General features: G+C 41.9%; 1 protein-coding gene across 2 annotated transcripts in view; it reads right to left on the bottom strand.

The window, feature by feature from the left end:
• The window catches only part of LOC138764140 (filamin-B-like), a 141,863-nt gene that overhangs the window by 80,868 nt on the left and 39,650 nt on the right, over positions 1-21,345 (bottom strand). For both annotated transcript variants that reach the window (XM_069939601.1, XM_069939602.1), the window contains exons 2-9: positions 16,495-16,743; positions 16,026-16,123; positions 9,702-9,849; positions 9,437-9,555; positions 5,270-5,347; positions 4,621-4,783; positions 3,247-3,441; positions 1,542-1,679 (exon numbers count right to left, since the gene is read on the bottom strand). In XM_069939601.1, coding sequence (XP_069795702.1) covers positions 1,542-1,679; positions 3,247-3,441; positions 4,621-4,783; positions 5,270-5,347; positions 9,437-9,555; positions 9,702-9,849; positions 16,026-16,123; positions 16,495-16,743 — 1,188 coding nt within the window. The remainder of the gene's footprint in view (positions 1-1,541; positions 1,680-3,246; positions 3,442-4,620; positions 4,784-5,269; positions 5,348-9,436; positions 9,556-9,701; positions 9,850-16,025; positions 16,124-16,494; positions 16,744-21,345) is intronic.

The following is a 21,345-nucleotide window of genomic DNA, read 5'->3' on the forward strand; positions in this document are numbered from 1 at the left end:
TCGCACGCTCGCACGCTTGTGCATTGCTCGAGATAGATTTAGTGTTAAAAGATAGTTTAAAAGACAATAGTTTAAGAGTTAGAAATAAAATTAGTGTTTTAAAATTAAACACTGTCTGATTCATTGTCTATTGCTGCTCGTTACACACAGTTCGTAACACCATAGATTGTAACAGTGATGCCAATTTGAATAATCTCCCAGAGTTGCATTTAAAAACATCAAGAACAGGCAACTCCAGGGGAAAGCATACTTTGTCCACAACTTCTGAAGAAACTGGAGCATCTGGGGGGGAAAAACTCAAGGTTACAGGTAAAATGCGCAAACTTCCTGCTGAAGATAGAATGCGGGTCTCTGGCACTGCCAGACCATGGTCGTACTGGCTGTTGTGATACATCTTGGTACTTAAAGCTGATCAGGGTTACAGAAATTTCAAAATCTATACCACCCACCTCTGAGGGGAAAAAAAGGGCCCTTTCTATTTACTCTGACCCTTTCATGGTTTTGCAAACCTCAATTAGATCTCACCAGTTTCCTCTGTTTCAAGGAAAACAACCTTAACAAATCCCTTTTTTCCCCTGCTACTTGTTTTCCAATTCTGGTAACATCCTCAAAGCTTCTCTAAACCCTCCCTTGTGCATTCAAGCATCTCTGTTATGGGATGATCAGAATTGTGCAGTATTCAATACATAGAACTCTACAGCACAGTCCACCTTCGATGTTAAGCCGACCCATATATATTCTTTAAATCCACCCTACCCTGTAACCCTCTATTTTTCTTTCATCCATGTTTCAGTCTCTACTACCATTCCCAGCAAGCTTCCCAGGCACCCACAACTGTATTTAAAATAAAATACCCCTGATGTTCTTTCTTCCTCCTCCCCCCCCCCATTCCATCTCTTCACTTTGTGCACATGTCCTCTGGCATTTGACATTCCTGCCCTGGGAAACAGGTGCTGGCTGTCTACCATATGCCTCTCTTAATCTTGTAGACCTCTATCAAGTCTCCTCTCATTCTTTTATGCTCCAAAGACATCCCAGTTTTATTAACCTTGCCTCCTAAGACTGGTTTTCCAAATCCAGGTAACGCCCTGGTAAATCTCCTCTGCACCCTCTCCATAGCTTCCACATCCTACTTATAATGAGGTGACCAGAACTGAACACAATACTCCTAAGTGTAGACTTAGCAGAGATTTGTAGAGTTGCAACATGACCTCTCTACTCCTGAACCCAATCCCCTATTAATGAAGCCCAGCATCACATAGGTCTCATCCATCCCATCAACCTGCATGGCAACCTTGAGGGATGTATGGATTTGAACCCTAAGGCCGCTCTATTCATCCACGCTCTTAAGTAACCAACCATTAACCCTGTACTCAGCCTTCTGGTTTGTCCTTCCAAAATGCATCACCTCATACTTATGATTAGAGTAAATGGATGGTTGATATTCAACAGACTTGATTAGGTCAAAGGACCTACTTCTGTGCCAGTTTTCTCCACAGCTTTCGTTCTAGCAACACCAATAAAAACTGCACAAAACTTACTTGGCCCTTTCACCACCACTTTCAAGTCACCACTTCCAGCCCCTTTGGTATAGACTTTGAAATCAGCAACTTGGCGAATTCGCAGTCCTTTTGGTTGCAATCCTCGCCCAGTGGCACGACAAGCACTAGGGTTACAAGCTGGAATAGAGAAGTGATGCAGGTAATTTTGGGGGATCAAATGGAGACAAAACAAATTTGATCGTGGATATTCATGGCAATGTACTAAAAACAAGGCACAAGAACATTGTGATACCTGAATGAAACTAAACCCAGGAGCCCCATTTCTGCACAAGCGGAAATACTTGCAAACCTACAAGATTTCCACTCAAGTTAGCACAGCTGATTATATAGTAGAATCCCAATTATCCGGCACCTATGGGGAACACAGATGTTGGCTATGTGCATTTTCTGGTTGATTGAGATTCACTCTTTCAATGCCTATCTAATACACCTGGATTAAGAATACACCATATAATACAAAGACAGTGCAAAAAGCAAATTAATTGGAAAAAAAAATCAGTACTCTTATTATGAAAAGTTCACTTTTATCAGGCTGGCACTGTAAGTGTTGTATTAGCCACTACACTAACCATGCCACTGTCATAATTAACCCCTTCTAATTTTAAACGAGCATATTTAACTACTGTATATACTAGCATATAGAATGAACCTCCTGACTTAAAAACATCACCTCAAAAATCAGGGTCATCTTCTACACCAGGTCTAAAATCCAAACCTTGACAGCGAAGACTTAACGTCGCTGCCATCTACCCACTCCGTATCCTAACTCCATCCCACCAGCTCCAACTCAAGTATCCCGGACAGGACCTCAGCACATTCAATAATCTTTCACACACCGACAACCCGACTCACCTCCATGCAAGTGTCCTGGTCAGGCCCTCAGTGCACAACCCAGCTCATTGCCACTCAAGTGGAGGCAGCAAAAAGAAACCGTGCACACCAAGGGGCATTGCTCGTTCAGCAGGGCAAACCTGGGCCTGTTCAGTGACGTGTCAGTGCTTCTCCGCGGGGTCCATCCGCCCAGTCTTATTCATTTGAAATCTATCCATTTATTTACTCGCCTTTTTTGTCAGTTGTTCGAGTTTTCGGTTGATTGAATTCCGGATAATGGGGATTCTACTGTACATCTTTGACAAAAGTTTTATTGTAGCATAGTGGTTTGAAGGGAACTAACTGGAATCCAAAGTAAACACGAGATGAGATTGGCCAATATCTTTCATATTGCTACCAGCAGAACCAGGAATTCAAAAGAAAAAAAAATACTAGAGCACATATTTCACTGTGCATCGGCAAGAATGATTTTGCAGACTTCATTCCAATCACATTCACACTCATTTCAGACTAACTAAAACAAGAAATTGTCCTTTTAATAGTGAATGTGAAATAATCCGCATTTTCTTTGTAACTTTTTATTCCTTGAAGTCAATGGTTTAGAAATTGTATCAAATCTGTTTACAAGTAGGTGCAGAAGTACAAAAAGCTCGGTTTCTCAATTGCATTGATAGCTGGAGTGGCTATACATCAATGAGAAATTCACTTAAAAAAGTATTCTCCACCATTGTCTTTCTAGTTAGGAAAGAAAAAGCAAAATCCTGCAAGCCTTGAAACAAGTAGGATGCTTCTTACTGTTGACTGACACAAGAATAACTTTTATTCCATTAGAAGTAATCCACACATTTCTTACCTTCACCTACATTGACAGAATATGGACTCTTGGGTATTGGCGAATCAGCAAATATAACTCTGATTGTATGGTGGCCTGGTTGTGAAGGCCTATAGTTGCACCGGTAGGTATTATTCCCTGTATCTTCGACTGTCAAGTCAGTGTTGTTACCTTGGGGATCCATTATTACCACCTCAACATTGCCAACTCCAGCACCTTTAAAAAGCATAATAGAATATTTATACTTTAATGCACTTTCACTCTTCAATTATTTTTTGGGACAGCGCCAGCTATCAGGAACGGAGTTCAAATCCAGTGCTGTCTGAAGGTTTCCCCCATGTCTGCATTGGTTTTCCCCAGGGGTTCCAGTTTCCTCCCACTGTTCAAAATGTACCAGGCATTTAGTTTCATTGGGTGTAAATTGGGCAGCATGAACTCATGGGCCGAAATGGCCCCATTACCATGATGAGTGTCTAAATTTAAAATTACAACATAGTTGTAATCCATCAACTGCCATTTGAGAAATTAATTCAACAATGCTGAAAGTCCGCTCAAAGCTGAAATAAATTTCAAATTCAGCACAAGTTTAAAACAAATGTCAGGATCTCACGGAAATCCAAATTCTATGCAGGAATTCTGAAACCAGTTCAACATATTATAGATGTTGACTAATCTTTTCAAATACTAAAGCCCCAAATTGAAAACAAAAACATGCTCAAATTAAAACTTTATCCAGATTCAAAACGTTAAGACCATCCAACTTCTAACGTAGATAACAGACAGCCCCCAACCTACAATGGGGTTCGGTTCTGCAACTTCCATCGCAAGTCAAAAATATTGCACGTTGGGAGACTATCTGTACAGATCAAAAATACACATACTGTGACAGTCTTATCATCCATTCCTGGAATACGCTACTTAATACTCTCCAGGCAAAAGAAAATAAACAGTAGAAATAATTAGAGCTCCTCAAAAAGACCCAAACTTGACGTAAGTGTTCAAGAATGGAATGTTCAGACACAGGTCAGCCGGGGCGCCAGGAGCTTGAGCTCCCGGTGTGCGTTCCAATGAGGAGCACCGAAATGACATTTAGGGGGATGGTGGCAGTGGAAGGCGATGTGAGCGCGTGCTGATTGGATGGAAGCATTTTCTTCGGTGGGAAAAGCAACCACGTCAATACAGGTAGACTGCAACTTTATTCAAAACAGATTCTGATCATCAGAAGTTCAAAATATCTTTAAGGTGGAACATTGCAAGTCAGGGTCTATCTGTATTCAAGTTCACCAATGTAATTCCTCTATTCTTCAGTACGAACGATGCTTCAAAACATTTTTAATGGAGGAACAATAGAGAGAGTAATTTTTTCCCCCACTGCCCTCAGACACCAGTTTTTACCTGCTGTATAAATGTCAAAATAGGTGGGCTTATTGGCAATATTTCCTGTAGATTCCAAGCCAGGTCCTCGTGCGGTTACCTTGCTGGCATCACCGTGGGCCTTCTCAATGTGGACTTCAAAAGGACTCTTGGATATGTTCTGCCCAGCAAACAAAACAGTAATCTGGAAAGAAAGGGGAAATTGTTATAGGATGGGTGCACAATGGGTGTAAAATAGGAGGGGCCAGTGACTTGACCATTACATGCACATGAATTTCAGCAATGTTAATGCACAGGGCGTTCTGCCACTGAGCTTCAGGTTTCCTAACCATTTAGCATGCCGTGGTCAGTGGGCTGAGCAGCAAACAAAAAAAAACATCAGAAGCTGTGAGTGAGTTAAATCAACCAACTAGCTTTACCGGAACTCTCTGAGAGCTTATCAGCACAACCCCCATGATCCTCGTTGCCGCCGCCCCCACCCCCCCATCCTGGACCATTGTGACATCAGCACAGTGCAAGCCTGCCATGATCCGGTTCGCTTGCCCGCTGCATTATCACAACTCCGATTTCTACTGGGAAACCAAGTGGCATCTTCACATCTCTTCGGCAGAGGGCGGGGGAGGGGGGGTGGGTGGGTCAGGAAAGATTCACAGGTGAACGTTCCACTCACCTTATGAGGGCCTGCAACCTTTGGCACATAAACAACAGAGTAGGTCTTGTTCTTGTCATTGTTGTTGGTCACCTTGGCCTGATGGGAATTGAAAGATGTTATAACCTGTTCAATGCCTTCATTGAATTATGTTTTAATGATACATTTCAGAAGCACTGAGATTTTAAAAAAGTTGCAAGCATACACCATTAAAAACAAGAGCAACTTTCAAGCCACCCCAATTCATTTCAGAGTTCTTCACAAGATAAAACTATTTCTGTTCACTAAAACGATCTGCTTCCACCATAAAATAAGTGGGCATGCAAACAATTGCTACTGTAGTTTATCTGTACCTTGTGGACATTAGCCAGATCACTAGGAAAGTCCCTCGGTTCCATGAAATGCAATGGAGCATTCTGATTACTTGATGCGAATATCTTGCCTCATCGTTTTACCATAAGTGAAACATTTTCTCAGCTGGTCCTTTAAATGCTCACCTCTCGTGCAAGTCCCAAACCCAGATGCATGCTAAAATTCAATTACTGAATGTACACACATGTTCTCATTTTAGAAGGTAATAGGGAACATTGCAATAAGTGTTCAGCAAGGTGATCAACATGGGAATCAGCAGGCGCCTTTGGAAGACTACACAAAAGAGTCTGGAAAAACAACCAACAGAAAAACCTCACAAAGATAAGCGTATACAGAGCCGTTGTCACACCCACACTCCTGTTCGGCTCAGAATCATGGGTCCTCTACCGGCATCACCTACGGCTCCTAGAACGCTTCCACCAGCGTTGTCTCCGCTCCATCCTCAACATCCATTGGAGCGCTTTCATCCCTAACGTCGAAGTACTCGAGATGGCAGAGGTCGACAGCATCGAGTCCACGCTGCTGAAGATCCAGCTGCGCTGGATGGGTCACGTCTCCAGAATGGAGGACCATCGCCTTCCCAAGATCGTGTTATATGGCGAGCTCTCCACTGGCCACCGTGACAGAGGTGCACCAAAGAAAAGGTACAAGGACTGCCTAAAGAAATCTCTTGGTGCCTGCCACATTGACCACCGCCAGTGGGCTGATAACGCCTCAAACCGTGCATCTTGGCGCCTCACAGTTTGGCGGGCAGCAACCTCCTTTGAAGAAGACCGCAGAGCCCACCTCACTGACAAAAGACAAAGGAGGAAAAACCCAACACCCAACCCCAACCCACCAATTTTCCCCTGCAACCGCTGCAACCGTGTCTGCCTGTCCTGCATCAGACTTGTCAGCCACCAACGAGCCTGCAGCTGACGTGGACATTTTACCCCCTCCATAAATCTTCGTCCGCGAAGCCAAGCCAAAGATATTTGGATTTACAGAAGCAATTGGATAAAGTTAAAAAAAAAATTTCAATTTCAGAAAAAGAGTATATCCAAAAAAATTTTTCAAAGCCAGACTATCCAGTGGACCTCAGGGGTCCTTGCAGCAGCAGAAACCTCAAGCTCCTGGGCAAGAGCAGGAGCGAGGTGGAGGGAAGAAATGTGGCCAGCATGTTTTTTGATGAAAATTAAACAATGCGAATGGTGAATCTTTGTCTGCCTTATGGCAAACTAAAGGCAATTTTGTGTAATATTACATAACAAAAAAGTCTTCCCTTGTTGTTTGCTGTTGTTTAAACCCTGTTACAAATGATTTGCTGTTGCTACTGGGCTTCTTTACTAAAAAACCAGCTCTCCGAAAAAAAAGTTTATCCAACAAAGGCCCAACCATTTTGGATAACCAGAGTTGTACTGTACTCAATAAAATTGTGGCTGCGTATAGGATATTTAAAAAAATTTTTTTTACAATTAAATAAATGGATCATCCTCAGGTTTTGATTCCCCAGACCTAGGGACAGTGGGGAACGAAGACACAGGTCACATGCAGGTATCTACCACCTTGTCCTACAGCCAATGGCATTGTACAAGCTTTAACTGGCCTGTTAAAAGAGCTGACAGATGGTTTTATTTAACATCCTGTGACCATGGGGAATAGGCCCAAGATGGCGATGCCCTTGTTCGGCAGCAGCTATAATGGATTTCAGGCCCTGGGGGAGCAGCAGACTGGCACAGGTCACCAGAAACAGGGAGAACACTCCTGTTGAGAGAAAGCAGTCAAGACTGCCCAAAGATCGATAACCACAGCGACGGATCAGCAAGGGGCTCTGTATTAGAAAGGGGGTGAGCTGTTGGCGACTTGCGGGCTAGGAACCCATAGTGGCTGCAGGCGACGAGGTCAAAGGACTTGCGCCAGGCTGCAGGAGACTGGCTCGTGAAAACCAGGTATTGGAACTGGGTTTCAAGAGTACTGAGGGCAAGGAGGGCCTCCCGAAGGGCCCTGAAGTCTTCCTCATTGCATTGGAGGTTAGAATCTGGAACTTAGGTTGTTGATAATTTGAACAGAAATCTGCGTGGCTGCAGGAGGACTGGAGGAGAATCCACGAACACACAGCAACTCTGGGGGTCTCTTTCTTCTTTCTCTGACTGTAAGGGGTGCTGGACAATGCGAATGGTGAATCTTTGTCTGCCTTATGGCAAACTAAAGGCAATTTTGTGTAATATTACATAACAAAAAAAATTTGACCTCAGTGGTGAGTCATCAGATCTGTCTGTGACATAACTTTACAATCAATATGAACTTTGATAAAGAATAACAAAGAAATTGGAGCAAAACTTATTCAACAGGAAAATTAAGGGAAACAAAATTCAGTGCGCGAGCAATATTTAGCATTTGGAGTGAGCCTTCCTGCTTCAACAAGACAGGGAGCAACTGGACAGTGGTGTGAGCAGATATCTGGGTGCTCACATATGAAGAAAAGTCAACTTGCAGGTTCTCCATGGGAAAGGTAAACCGAATATTTGACTTTATAGCATGAAAGATGGAGTACAGATAGAGGGAAGTGTGAACAAGGTGTTGGCAAGACAAGCCCAGCGCACTGGCACTGAACAGTTGGGGGTCTCCTTCAAAGAGCAATTACATTAGCACTAGAGCTCTCCACTGGCCACCGTGACAGAGGTGCACCAAAGAAAAGGTACAAGGACTGCCTAAAGAAATCTCTTGGGCCTGCCACATTGACCACCGCCAGTGGGCTGATATCGCCTCAAACTGTGCATCTTGGCGCCTCACAGTTCGGCGGGCAGCAACCTCCTTTGAAGAAGACCGCAGAGCCCACCTCACTGACAAAAGGCAAAGGAGGAAAAACCCAACACCCAACCCCAACCAACCAATTTTCCCCTGCAACTGTGTCTGTCTGTCCCACATCGGACTTGTCAGCCACAAACGAGCCTGCAGCTGACGTGGACATTTACCCCCTCCATAAATCTTCGTCCGCGAAGCCAAGCCAAAGAAAGAGTTCAAATACTCACTGTCAACTTCTGGGACAAGAAAGTATTGTTGAGAAAATGGCCATGTCCATCCCAATAACAAGGGGTGGTACCAAAATGAAACTGCAACCCGGACAATAGACTCAGAGTTTCGCTCTCACAGGGCGAAATTTAGAATGGGGGGGGGGGGGGGGGGGAATGCTGTTGATACCAAAAGAGATTTTTAATGTCAACATTTTTTGCAGCACCGTAACAGGTCCCTTCTGATTCAGGAGCTCATGGCACCCAAATATACCCATGTGACCAATTAACCTACTATCCCTGTACGTCTTTGGCATGTGGGTGGGGGAGGAACCAGAACATCTAGAGGAAATCATGCAATCCATCTCAATCTGGGTTGCTGCCACTGTAACAGAGCGCTTACCACCACGCTAACCATGCCAGTAATCTTCGTCCGCGAAGCCAAGCCAAAGAAGAACCATGCCAGTAATGAATTAAAGGATCCCAATTCTTCATACCCAACTGGAGGCCAAATAATCAAATATATTCAAGACATTGTGAGAAAGAAGAGATGCACCAAGTCAAGAATCCTGAAATAAACAAGCCCAGTGTCCTTATGGTCAAATCCCATTGGTCTCCGAACATGCCAATTTAGTTTGGAATTGAAATGCATCCCCAAAATTGGCTTAAATTGTGTACACATAGAAGAACCATCGCTGTTCATTTGAACCCTATTTCAGGATAATGGGTTGTCTTTACAATTTGAAAAAAAAAATGGCATTACATTTTCTGTCCCCAGGAAACTTTGTACTGTCCTGTAATTTGACATTTAAAAAGGAATTACTACCTCTTCGCGCTGACCTTCAGGATCATCCACAAAGACCATGACTTCACCTTGGCCAGCACTGATTGTTTCAACAGTGAACACTGCAGGACGCATCACGACATTACCCACAGCTTCAATTCCTGTGAAAGCGCACAAATTTGGCATCAAAATATTTCAAAAATCAGGCAAAAAGCAGGGAAGAGATTTAAAAAGATACTGACAAGGTTTTGTAGGATTAAACTGGATACCCATAAAAGCAGGTATTATGCTTTAAATTCAGTCCTACCTGGACCATATGCCCTTGCTTTCTTGGGATTTAGCTTGGGCTTCAAGGGGGCTCCAGGCTTAAGTTTAGCCTTTGGGAATTGTGACAAGTAGGTCATCACTGACTGTTCATCTACATTTTTGTCTATGATTTCTTCTGGAGCAATGACCTGGAAGAGAAATTTGACTGTGATTGTTTTCAAATACAAGAGCAGAAGGCCATCTGCCTCGTCCAGCCTACTCCGCCGTTCAATGAGATCATAGCTGATCTGATAGGTAGATATAAGCCTGCCTCCTCTCCACCCCCATAATCCCTCAATTCCCCATCTATGTAAAAATCTATCCAAGCTCATTTACTGAAGTAGCTCCACTGCTTCAATGGGCAGCAAATTCCACATAATTGCCACCCTCTGGGGAAAAGTAGTTCTTCCTCATCCCGGTCCTAAATCTACACCCCCAGCACATGCTTGGTTCTTGCTGCTACCCTCAGGAAAGAGATACAGGGGTCACCAAGACTCACACCTTCAGGTTCAGGAACAGCTGCTACTCCTCCTCTTCAACGACAAACTCAGACTCATTTCAGGACTCCGACTTTGCACTTTTTATTTTGCTCTGTACTGCACAATTTGTTTCCAGTTATTTCTTTAAATGTGTACAGTTTCCCCTCCACCCCCCCCCCCCCCCACTACCAACAAATGGCAAATTCTGCCTTGCCTGCAGGAAGAAAGAATCTCAGCATCATATGCAATGTCATGTATGTTCTCTGACAATAAATCTGAATCTGAAGACTCGTCTCCCCTAGGTCTAGTCTCCCCCTCCAATAGGAACAACTTAGCAACCTCCAACTTACCTATGCCTTTCACACCTTTATATATGTTTCTAGAAGATCCCCTCCCATTCTTCTAAATTCCAGCAAATACAGTCCCAGATGACTCAATTTCTCTTCATGGGCTAACACCACCCCTCCCCCCCAACCTCTGGAATCAATCTGGTGAACCTCCTCTTTAGCATCTCCAAAGCCAGTACATCCTTCCTCAAGTAAGGAAACCAGAACTGCATACACTTCTCCAGGTGCAGCCTTGTACAGTTGCAGCATAACCTCCCTGCTCCCAAATTCAATCCCTCTAGCAATGAAGGCCTGAATTCCATTTGCCTTCCTGATAGCCTGGTGCACCTGCCAACCCATCTTAGGCAATTCATGCACAAGAGCTCCCATAGTCTGACAAACCAACAAAGAGCAAAACTCCTGCTTCAACTGCAAACACAAAATGCTCAAGGAAAATCACCTTTTATAAAATAAAATGCACATTGGAAATTTTAATTTCCTTGCAGCTGGTCCCAAAAAAAATAAATCAGCATTTAGACAAAGGTATTAGCCAAAAAATACACATGGCTTCTCATACTGGTTTAAATTGGAGTTATTTTTTAAAATTAATTCTAGATGATTGGTGTCCTGGATTGTTTTTAAGTGATTTCTTTACTGCAGGATTTGTCACAAAGTATAAAAATAAATCTGAACAACTTTCCTGCTCTGTTCACCAATTCTCCCCACCTTCTCGCCCCCCCCCACTTACATTTTGGATCCCCCCCCCACCTCTCCACTTACATTTTGGACCAAAGTGAAAAAGTAATAGCAGTAGAAGAAATATCATTCAAACATTTAGGCATACAACATTGTATCAGATTCTCAACACAACACCAGGTCATTATTTTGATACGTGCTAATTAAAGGGAGAAAGAGGGCAAAAAAATATTAGTTTTTCGATGATTTTAAATTTAAACTGTTTCTTGTCAGTTGTATGGCTATTTAGTAACATAACCAGGAAAGGTACTCATTCCATAATAATGATGGCCTCCGTTTCACAAAAGATTTTATTTCTCAATTCCAGCAGATTTTTCTTTTAAAAACAAAACTAGGTTTTTGCTTTCTGTGAAAATGGCAGTAATTTAGGCTTGTATCCAAGAACTATATTTGTATTTTGGATTGTCTTTTCCACACTGAAGTAAATACAGATTCAGCATTCCTGAGAAAGGAAAACAGATTGTTTTTCATGCAAGGCTCATTTCCAATCAAGTCTCACTTTGATCCATCATCGGGAAAGGATGTTGACAGGAAAGCCTGATTTAGCCAAGTTTACACTCAAGCTGGCCAACTTAAATTTGTTAATATTACTGGTCACATTCCACCTTAAGTGATCCTTGTGCCATAAGTGCTCTGTGATTAGTAAGGGATTGCTTAAGGTGGTATGTGAGGGGAAAGAAAGAGCTTGAAAACCATTGTTTTTATTTTAATCGTACCCAATTGACTCATTATGTGGATGGTTTCATAACTCCAAAGGAAATGGGCCAATGACATTTTTCTCATGCAAAATATTTCAGTAACAATTGGGTCTAGAGTAGTGATTCTCAACCTTCCCACTCACATACCACCTTAAGAAATCCCTTACTAATCACAGAGCACTTACGACACAAGGATCACTTAAGGTGGAATGTGAGCAATGGGGGGGGGGGGGGGGGGGGGAGTTTAAAAACCATAGGGTTAATGATTCAAATATTGGAACATACACTTTTTTTTTTTTTTTTTTTTTTTTTTTTAAATTTTTTTATTTTTCACACCATAAATCACATTAGCCATGATATACACTATTTCTTTTCACACATATACAGTGACTTTTTCTCCCCCCCCCCCCCTTTCCTCCCAAACCACCCCCCCACCCCCCCCTCTCATCCATTTTAGGTATACAATCTAGGTTGCATTAAGCCAGTCAGACAATGTTGTCATTCAACCAAATTACACCAGAAATTCTACTGAGTCCATTCTTTTCTTTCCTTCTCCTTCCATCAACTTAGGTAATGTTTGTCCCCGGTAGGTTTTCGCTATTGTATTTAATGTAAGGCTCCTATACTTGTTCGAATATTTCAATGTTATTTCTTAACCAATATGTTATTTTTTCTAATGGAATACATTTATTCATTTAAATTTGGTAGTTTCTTCCTTTTAATTTGGTTATGTATTCCATTAATATTTAAAGACATATAGTTCAGCGTAGCCCTTTTATATTTTGTTTATCTTCTCTTTCCGTTTTTCCATCATTACCTTTCCTCCTTTTCCATTTCTGTTTTCTTATTTTCAACTCTTTATAAGACAACATTCCTACAACATCTAACATTTTCCTTATTCTCCTATTTCTATCTTATTTATCCCCAATCTCCCCTTCACCTCCTGAGTTGTCCTTTATCCCTTGTCGGACAACCACATCTCCCCTCTCCATTTGGATTTGCGAATCCACTCGCAAGCGTCAACTGATTTTGCAGTGACCGCTATTTCCCCCCACCCCGCCTCCCCCAGAAAAGATTTCACTTTTCATATGTCACAAAGGTCCCTCTTTTAATTCCCTCCTTATTCTCTCTATTCCATTACCTTCCCTTATTAATTCTTGTCTATACTATCCATATTTTCCTCTAAGTACAGATACATTCATGTATGCTCATTGTCTCTATTCACTCTTATACCTCTTTACCTGCATACATATCAATCGTGATCATTTTTACTCTCATTACCCGTCTTCATCCCTCAGTCTATTTTTGTCTTTACCCACATACATATCAGTCGTGATCGTTTTAACTCTCATTACCCGTCTTCCTCCCTCAGTCTATTTTTGTAATTGTTCTGCAAATTTTCGTGCTTCTTCTGGATCCGCGAATAGTCTGTTTTGTTGTCCTGGAATAAATATTTTCAATACCGCTGGATGCTTTAGTATAAATTTATACCCTTTCTTCCATAAAATCGCCTTTGCTGTATTGAACTCTTTTCTCTTCTTTAGGAGTTCAAAACTTATATCTGGATAAATGAAGATTTTTTGCCCTTTATACTCCAGTGGTTTGTTGCCCTCTCTTACTTTTTCCATTGTCTTCTCCAGTACCTTTTCTCTTGTAGTATATCTTAGGAATTTTACTACAATAGATCTTGGTTTTTGTTGTGGTTGTGGTTTAGAGGCCAATACTCTATGTGCCCTTTCTATTTCCATTTCATGCTGTAGTTCTGGACATCCTAGGGTCTTAGGGATCCACTCTTTTATAAACTCCCTCATATTCTTGCCTTCTTCATCTTCCTTAAGGCCCACTATCTTTATGTTATTTCTTCTGTTATGGTTTTCCATTGTATCTATTTTTTGAGCTAGTAGTTCTTGTGTCTCTTTAGTTTTTTTATTAGATTCCTCCAATTTCTTTTTTAAGTCTTCTACCTCCATTTCTGCTGCTACTGCCCGCTCTTCCATCTTGTCCATTTTCTTTCCCATTTCTGTTAAGGTCATCTCCATTTTATTTATTTTCTCTTCTGTGTTGTTTATTCTTTTTCTTAAATCCTTAAATTCCTGTGTTTGCCATTCTCTAAATGATTCCATGTATCCTCTAATAAGAGCAAGTATATCCTTTACCTTGCCTCTCTTTTCTTCTTCTATTTCACCATACTCTTCCTCTTCTTCTTCCTCTGGGTTGGCCATCTGTTGTTTCTTTGGTGCCCTTTCCTCCTCTTCTATCTTGTTTCTATTGTCTTCTGTGGTCTCTTCTTGCTGCAGGTGTTCTGCAGCTGTCGTTGCCGGCTGTGGAGATCGACTCCCCAGCTGGTCCCCCCTCCCGTCGGTGTGTTTTTTTTCATTCGCATCGCGCATGCGCGAAACTTCGCGCATGCGCGGTTGCGCACTTTTGTTCGGCTCTGCGAGCCATTTTTGTAGTCCATTATTTACCGACCTGAGGGAGCGGGTTTCTCTCTCCGCAGCGGGCCTCTTCGGACAGGTAAGGCCTTCACCTTTTTCCTCCTTTGTCTTCTCTTCCTCTCTTCTTACCGTTGCTTTCGACTTTTCTTTTTTTGTCGCCATCTTCTTTCCACCTTTATACTCACTTTTCTGTAACTTTTATTTCTGTGCCTTTGTGTTTTCTCTTGTTTTTCCCGACTTTTCTGGAGAGGGCTGGAGTTCACCGTCCGGCCACTACTCCATCACGTGACTCCTCTATTGGAACATACACTTGAAAAAGACTGAATTCTCTTAGGGGAAAAAATCATTTTGCTATGGGAATTGCAGAGTGGTATTACTCAATACATTCAGAACAAGAGTCCCGATATTGTCCAATGCAACATAAATCAAAAAATTGCTTATTCAGCCAAATTCTCCTGGTTGATATTAGTGACACATCATAACTGCTCCCATTCCTCACCAACCACTGCAGGAAGAAATGTGGGTATGATTCACTGGTCTACGTTGAACACAAATTGCATTTACTCCATGAACAAATGCTCTCATCACATCCAAAGTCTATTAATTTAAAAAAAATGAATGCAAATTAGAAAATATTATACCTAAAATCTACCCATGTTGGAAGTGAGGAATACAATCTCCTGAGGCAGAACTCAACACTGCTGTTATACAGCGAGCATGTTGCCTGGTGGTGACATTTAATGCAGAGTACCCAAATCTTAAAACGGTGAAGAGAATAATAGAAAAACTGATGAACTGCTTCTATTTTGCATTGTTTCAGGACCACAAAATAATTTATACCTGCAGTGGAGCACTAAGCACGGGAGAGAATAAAAGCTTTGATTTTAGTTATTGCTACGTTACTGGTGCACAAGGGAAATACCAGCACGAAATCGGTATCCAAATTGGAATTCAGCCAACGAAGACTGCAAAAGTTGTTAGCCCATATTCAGAAAACTTAAATTGCTTCAGCATCAAAGTGTTTTTTTTCTAAAAAACAAAAACTGTATACTTAGTCAAGGAGTTTTTTTTTAAATTAAAAAAAGGAGCATAATCCAAAATTAATTTTCAGTGCAAAAATCAATGGAACACCAACAGGTTGATTATCAGATTGCCAATTGCTCAACTATTCAGTATTGGGGAGAATCAAGTTTCTTAAAAATTCCATTTAAGCCAAAGGAACTGGAATGCTTCAGTATCCCATTGCTAGGCAGTACAAACTTTTAAGGCAGATTGTCAATGACAGATTTGAATTGCAGCAAGTCCCATCGTGCATATTTCAATATCCCACAATCTTTAGTGCCCGTTTAACATGAATTTCAGTTAGGAATTCATATTTCTTCAGTCCCACCCCTTCTGTGGTCCAATAATTTCTTTATCGCCCCATTTTCTTTTCTATCACCCGTGTCATTGGGTATCTTCTGCTCACTCCAATTAAGTCTTTTGTATTCTATACCTTTACATCAAAACATTTCCTCTCCCAAGATCTGCACAAAAATGTTAATGGATTAATTAGAGTACAAAATAATTTGTTGGGTAGACTGGAAATAGATAAATGAGGTGCAACTTCACCAAAAAAAGGGTCCATTTACCTGTGGCACTCCAAGCCAATCATCTGCTTGCTGCATTGCTTCACGCGCATTATCCACTGGTTTGGCAGTGTCCCAGATTTCCCAGTCTGGGCACAAACCTGAAACCCAGCAAGTTATTAAAGTGTTGATTTGGACAATATTACAGCAGAGTGGGCAATGTAATAATTCCACAAATATAGAAATAGCACGTTCAAATAAATTAGCAGAAGCACAGAATTAAAAACTCATTTATCCCACCATCCACCCAATTTAATCATTAACAAAACAAACTCCACACTTCTGAACTGGACCAGAATGTCTCACTCCATTAGGCAAGGGAGGAAAATTTCTTCACATCTCCCAACATCAATTGAAAGCACGACTTACCCGATGCTCAAACAGGGAGTCGGCGCACAACTGCAACGTCCATGCAAGTCAGCGTTTTTGCCTGAGATTGCAAGGTTCTCATTGGGCTCCAAATGTTACCTACCTGGGGCACAGCTGTCGACCAGAGCACCTAGAGCTTTCCCATCTTTCCAGTCATTGCTGAAATTGGTGATTGGCATATCGGGCAACTTATTCTGAATCCATCCCAGCAGTCTTTGCTTGGGTGACTGATTCTTTGCATCATCAGCTCCTTCGTCGTCCCAAACTGGCATGGAAATGGAGTAGTGAAGAATCAAAGTCCAGATCAGCCCAAGAATGAGTTTCAGATTCCCATCCATAATTGCTTTGCTATCTGAAAAATAAAATTCACTCATCTTCAGTTGGTTCAAAAAAAAAGTGGGGAACTGTGCAGTATTACAAGATCATTTCTTAATTATAATCAATAATGGTCAAAGTGCTGGTATTCTGTAGCCCAATCCAAGCCAAGGATGTGCAAATTAATCACAATGATTAAGGTAATACTCATATCAAGATCACATTGAGAAAGTTTTGAGACATTTTCCTTTTTTAAAAAATAAACAAATACAAAGTCAATTATTCAAACATACTAAAGGGCAATGGTGAAATGCAAACTTCATTTCAGACCTCCAAATTACATTCTAATGGTTTCAACGCTACACAAGCAGGTCTCTCCAACAAATGCAGCAGCAATTTAATGTCAAAATTCATCAAATTGTTGGAGAAATGTTATTTCCGTACATGAGCAAGCATCTTAAACCAGACCAAAAGAATGTGCTATGGCACTCTCCAAACTTAAACCATTAACACATGCACGTGCAATCTCCTTTCTCCCCAATATAGTATTCTTCCTGGTGCTCAAATTGCTACAATAATAGTTTCATGAGTGAAAGGCATTAAAAAAGTCACCAAGATCAAAAAAAGTTACAAGTCCAGAATGGAATAAGGTCTTAAGAACATACAAACTGTTTACAGCCCAATCAAATACAACTGAAGGTTTAATTTCATCCCATTTCGAGAGAACCCAACCTACAACTAGCAAGTCCAAGACAAGCCAGTCATAGACCGACAAATATGAATAAGTTTTAAGCAACAGAAATGCACATTTGTTGTGACTACGTTCTTATTTTTCCCAATTGCACCATCATAAGCACTCCCATCCTTAACCAGAGGATCCTAAGGTGACAATCAGCTGACTCACCTTTCAGCATCTGCAAAGCACAGAGTATGGTAAATTACCAATGGTCTTGATCCCACATTGTGGGCAGCTCAGTTGCTCAAATGACAAAGCTACTGCCTCAAAACTCTACCAACCTGACCTCCACTGCTGCCTTTGCAGATTTTACACATGCAGGAGTTTTCTCCTGCATCCCCAAGACGTGAATTAATAGACGTTGCCCCGTGGTAGAAACTTGGGAGATGAGGCAGGGTAGAGTTGATGAAGTGTTGGGAGAATGATGGCAGACACAGATACAAGGGGCATATCCTCATGGTGGTTCAGCCACACTGCCTGCTTACCAACTGTCACATTTGTGGCTCAAAATGTGAAGTTAATAAAACATCGAACGCAAGTTTTATCAGGTAAACTTCTCAGTGTCTTTATTCTCCCGTTTCCTTTGTTCTCCTGCTTGTGCTCTTATCTCTCTCTCATATCACGTGACTTCCTGTGCATCTCATACATATTCATTATCATGACATCCCTCCTTTAATCAGAAATAAACTTTACCTTCACTTACCAATATCCCTCGGAAACCTACAAACATCGTAACTAATGGTAATACTATAGCTCAACTACATAAAATTTACTTCCTACAGCACTCATACATGCACTTTATGATATAAGATTAAAATACTGTCCCAAAGTTCTTATTAAAACTATGGCACAAAGTCTTCGTATCGTTTGGGCGCTTTCCGGTTTCGTTTCGGCCTGCCTGCGATATTGTCGTCGCTTCTCGGTTGTTCACTCTCAGCGTCCAAAATACTGCTCGCCACGGCTTCGGGTGTTTCTGGGGCTCTAGTCACTTCATCAGGAGTGCTGGTAACTGCCTCTGGAACATCATCAGGTCTCTCAGTTTCAGCGTCTCGTATTGGCCTTTCAACCTCTTCGCTCGATGTATCTCTGGACTGGTACCTTTTTACACCTGATACATTTCTCTTATACAGGACTCCAGTCGGAGACTTGACTGTCACCATACTGCCACTTCTGGATACAACAGTATAGGTTTGATGGTAATAAGGTGTGTCTAGCTTACCACCAGTTTCATGCCTCACTAGAACATTATCTCCTGGCATGATGTCTGAGTACTTGGCTTCACGTTTCGAATCTGTGTACAGCTTTGCTGCACCTTTCTTTTCAGCATCGTGGTCCCTCATCTCCTGGTCGCCTCGGATTTCCTTTATTTCTGGCATTTTTGTGTGGATTTTTCTCCCAAAAAATGCTTCTGCAGGACTTTTTCCAGTGGTTGCATGAGGCGTTGCTCGATAGACAGCCACATAAGATAGCAATGCTTCTCGCCAATTTTGTCCTTCAGCGTGTGCAATCCTCAATCGTTTTTCAATGGACTGATTTTGTCTCTCTACTTCTCCGTTGGCTTGCAGCCATTTCGGAGTTACTTTATGATGGTGGATACCTGTGGTCCTCATGTATTCCGCAAATGTCTCTGAAATGAATTGTGGACCATTGTCAGAGTATAATGTAACAGGTAATCCATATCTTGCGAATATCTCTGCTAATGCTTGTATTGTTTTTTCAGTGGTTGTGGACTTCAACACCACGTACTCATAGTATCTGCTGTAGTAATCTATCACTACCATAATTGATTCACCCGTCGGTAAAGGTCCAAGAAAATCAACAGCTACGTCGATCCATGGTCCTGTCGGGAGTTGCGTACTCCGGATCGGTTCTGGCGGATTACTCCTACTTGCGATTTGACATCCGTGACAAGTTTTAACAAATTTCTCTGCGTCTTTATCACAACCTGGCCACCATACCTTGGTCCTGAGGTTTTGCTTGGTACCAACAATACCTAGGTGTCCTTCATGCGCTAAGGATACGATCTTCGGTCTCAATCTTTGCAGTATCACCAATCTGCAACCTCTTAATATACACTGTCGATGCAACAAAGTTCGTCTCTAATGGGAATGTATGCCTTGTGAGTACACTTGTCCCATTCTCCACTCTGTATGCATTCTCTTACTTCCATGAGTTCTGGATCACGTTCGGATTCTCTCTCGTAGTCACAGCTTTCGGTGTCGACTGAATAGCTACGAAGCGTACAAAGCTCTCTGTTTCTGTTCCCAATTCTGACTTGGATTGTGGACCACCATCCTTCACCAATCTGGACAGCGGATCTGCAATGTTTGTTTTCCCTGCAATGTGGATTACTTTATATTTGTAGGGTTATAGTCTGAGTACCCATCTCTTCTATTCTGGCACATGGTTTGGATCTAGGTGCATAGATCACCTCTAATGGCTTATGATCTGTGATGAGTTCAAATTCAATACCGTATAAATATGAATGGAACCTCTCACAGGCCCGTACAAGTCCGAGTGCTTCTTTCTCTGTCAGAGAGTATCTTCTTTCCACATCTGATAACGATCTGCTGGCATAGGCAATGATTCTTGGTCCTCCATCATGCATCTGGACCAACACGGCTCCTAAACCAACTGGGCTGGCATCCGCTATGACTTTGGTTGATGCCGCCGGATCGTAATATCCAAGAGTTTTTGCATCTCTCAGGCTTTGCTTCAGCGCTGTGAACGCTTTCTTCTGCTCAGATCCAAAATGAAATGGTACACCTTTCCTGGTTAGTTTCCTTAGTGGTTCTGCCACTGTAGCGAAATTAGGAATGAACTTTGCACAAAAATTGACCAGTCCCAGGAAACTCCTCACCTCTGTTGCGTTCTGAGGTGCACGTGCCTCTTCAATAGCTTTCACCTTGGCCTCTGCGGGTTTAGTCCTTCCCGTGTAAGTCTGTGTCCCATGAAGTCTATTTCTGACACACTGAACTGGCACTTGTTTCCATTCACGGTAAGGCCTGCCTCCTGTAGTCTAGATAGTACACACCTCAACCGTTTGTCATGCTCTTCCTTCGTTGGTGCATGGACTATGATGTCGTCAGAAATGTTGGCAACTCCAGGAATGCCTTGAATCACTCGATGGATTTCATACTGGTAGATCTCCGAAGCTGCATTAATTCCAAATGATAGTCTCTTGTAACGATACAATCCACAGTGAGTCACAAATGTTGTTACATCTCGGGAACCTGGATCCAGCTCTAATTGATGATAGCCCCATTTCAGATCAATTTTTGAGAATACCTTACTGGTAGTTAGTTCTTGAAGTATTTCCTCCACTGTTGGTATAGGGTGTCGTTCTCTAATTATAGCTTCATTGGCCATTCTCATGTCAACATATAGTCTTATGTCACCCTTTGGTTTGGGCACAATCACTATGGGACTGACCCATTGTGTCGAATGTTCCACCGGTTCTATAATGTCTTGTTCCATCAATTCTTTAATTTTGGCTTCGACTTTCCCACGAAGTCCAAACGGAGTTCGGCGCATTGGTTGTGCCTTGGGTTTGACCGTTTCATCTACTGCTAGCTTCAATTGTCGACCTTTCAGCTTTCCTACTCCTTGGAAGACTGCGGGGAATTCTTGCTTCATATCCTCGTATGACTGAATTGAATTGACACACGCTACAATATGAAGTTTTGCCAGGTCTTGCTCTGTGCTTCTACTCAGCAATGGTTCTCCCCTCTCTTCTATGACCATAAACTCTGCTTCGGTGTACTTATCTCCAGCTTCAACAGTTGCAGTAAAACATCCAATGGTCTGCAATGGCTTGGTTGCTGTATATGGATACAGTTTCTTGGAACACTTCTTTGAGGTACAGATGATCTTTTTCCTTTTCAACTTCTCCCATAAATGTCG

The sequence above is a fragment of the Narcine bancroftii genome, chromosome 5, assembly GCF_036971445.1.
Source record: "Narcine bancroftii isolate sNarBan1 chromosome 5, sNarBan1.hap1, whole genome shotgun sequence".
In the NCBI taxonomy this organism is placed as follows: Eukaryota; Metazoa; Chordata; class Chondrichthyes; order Torpediniformes; family Narcinidae; genus Narcine; species Narcine bancroftii.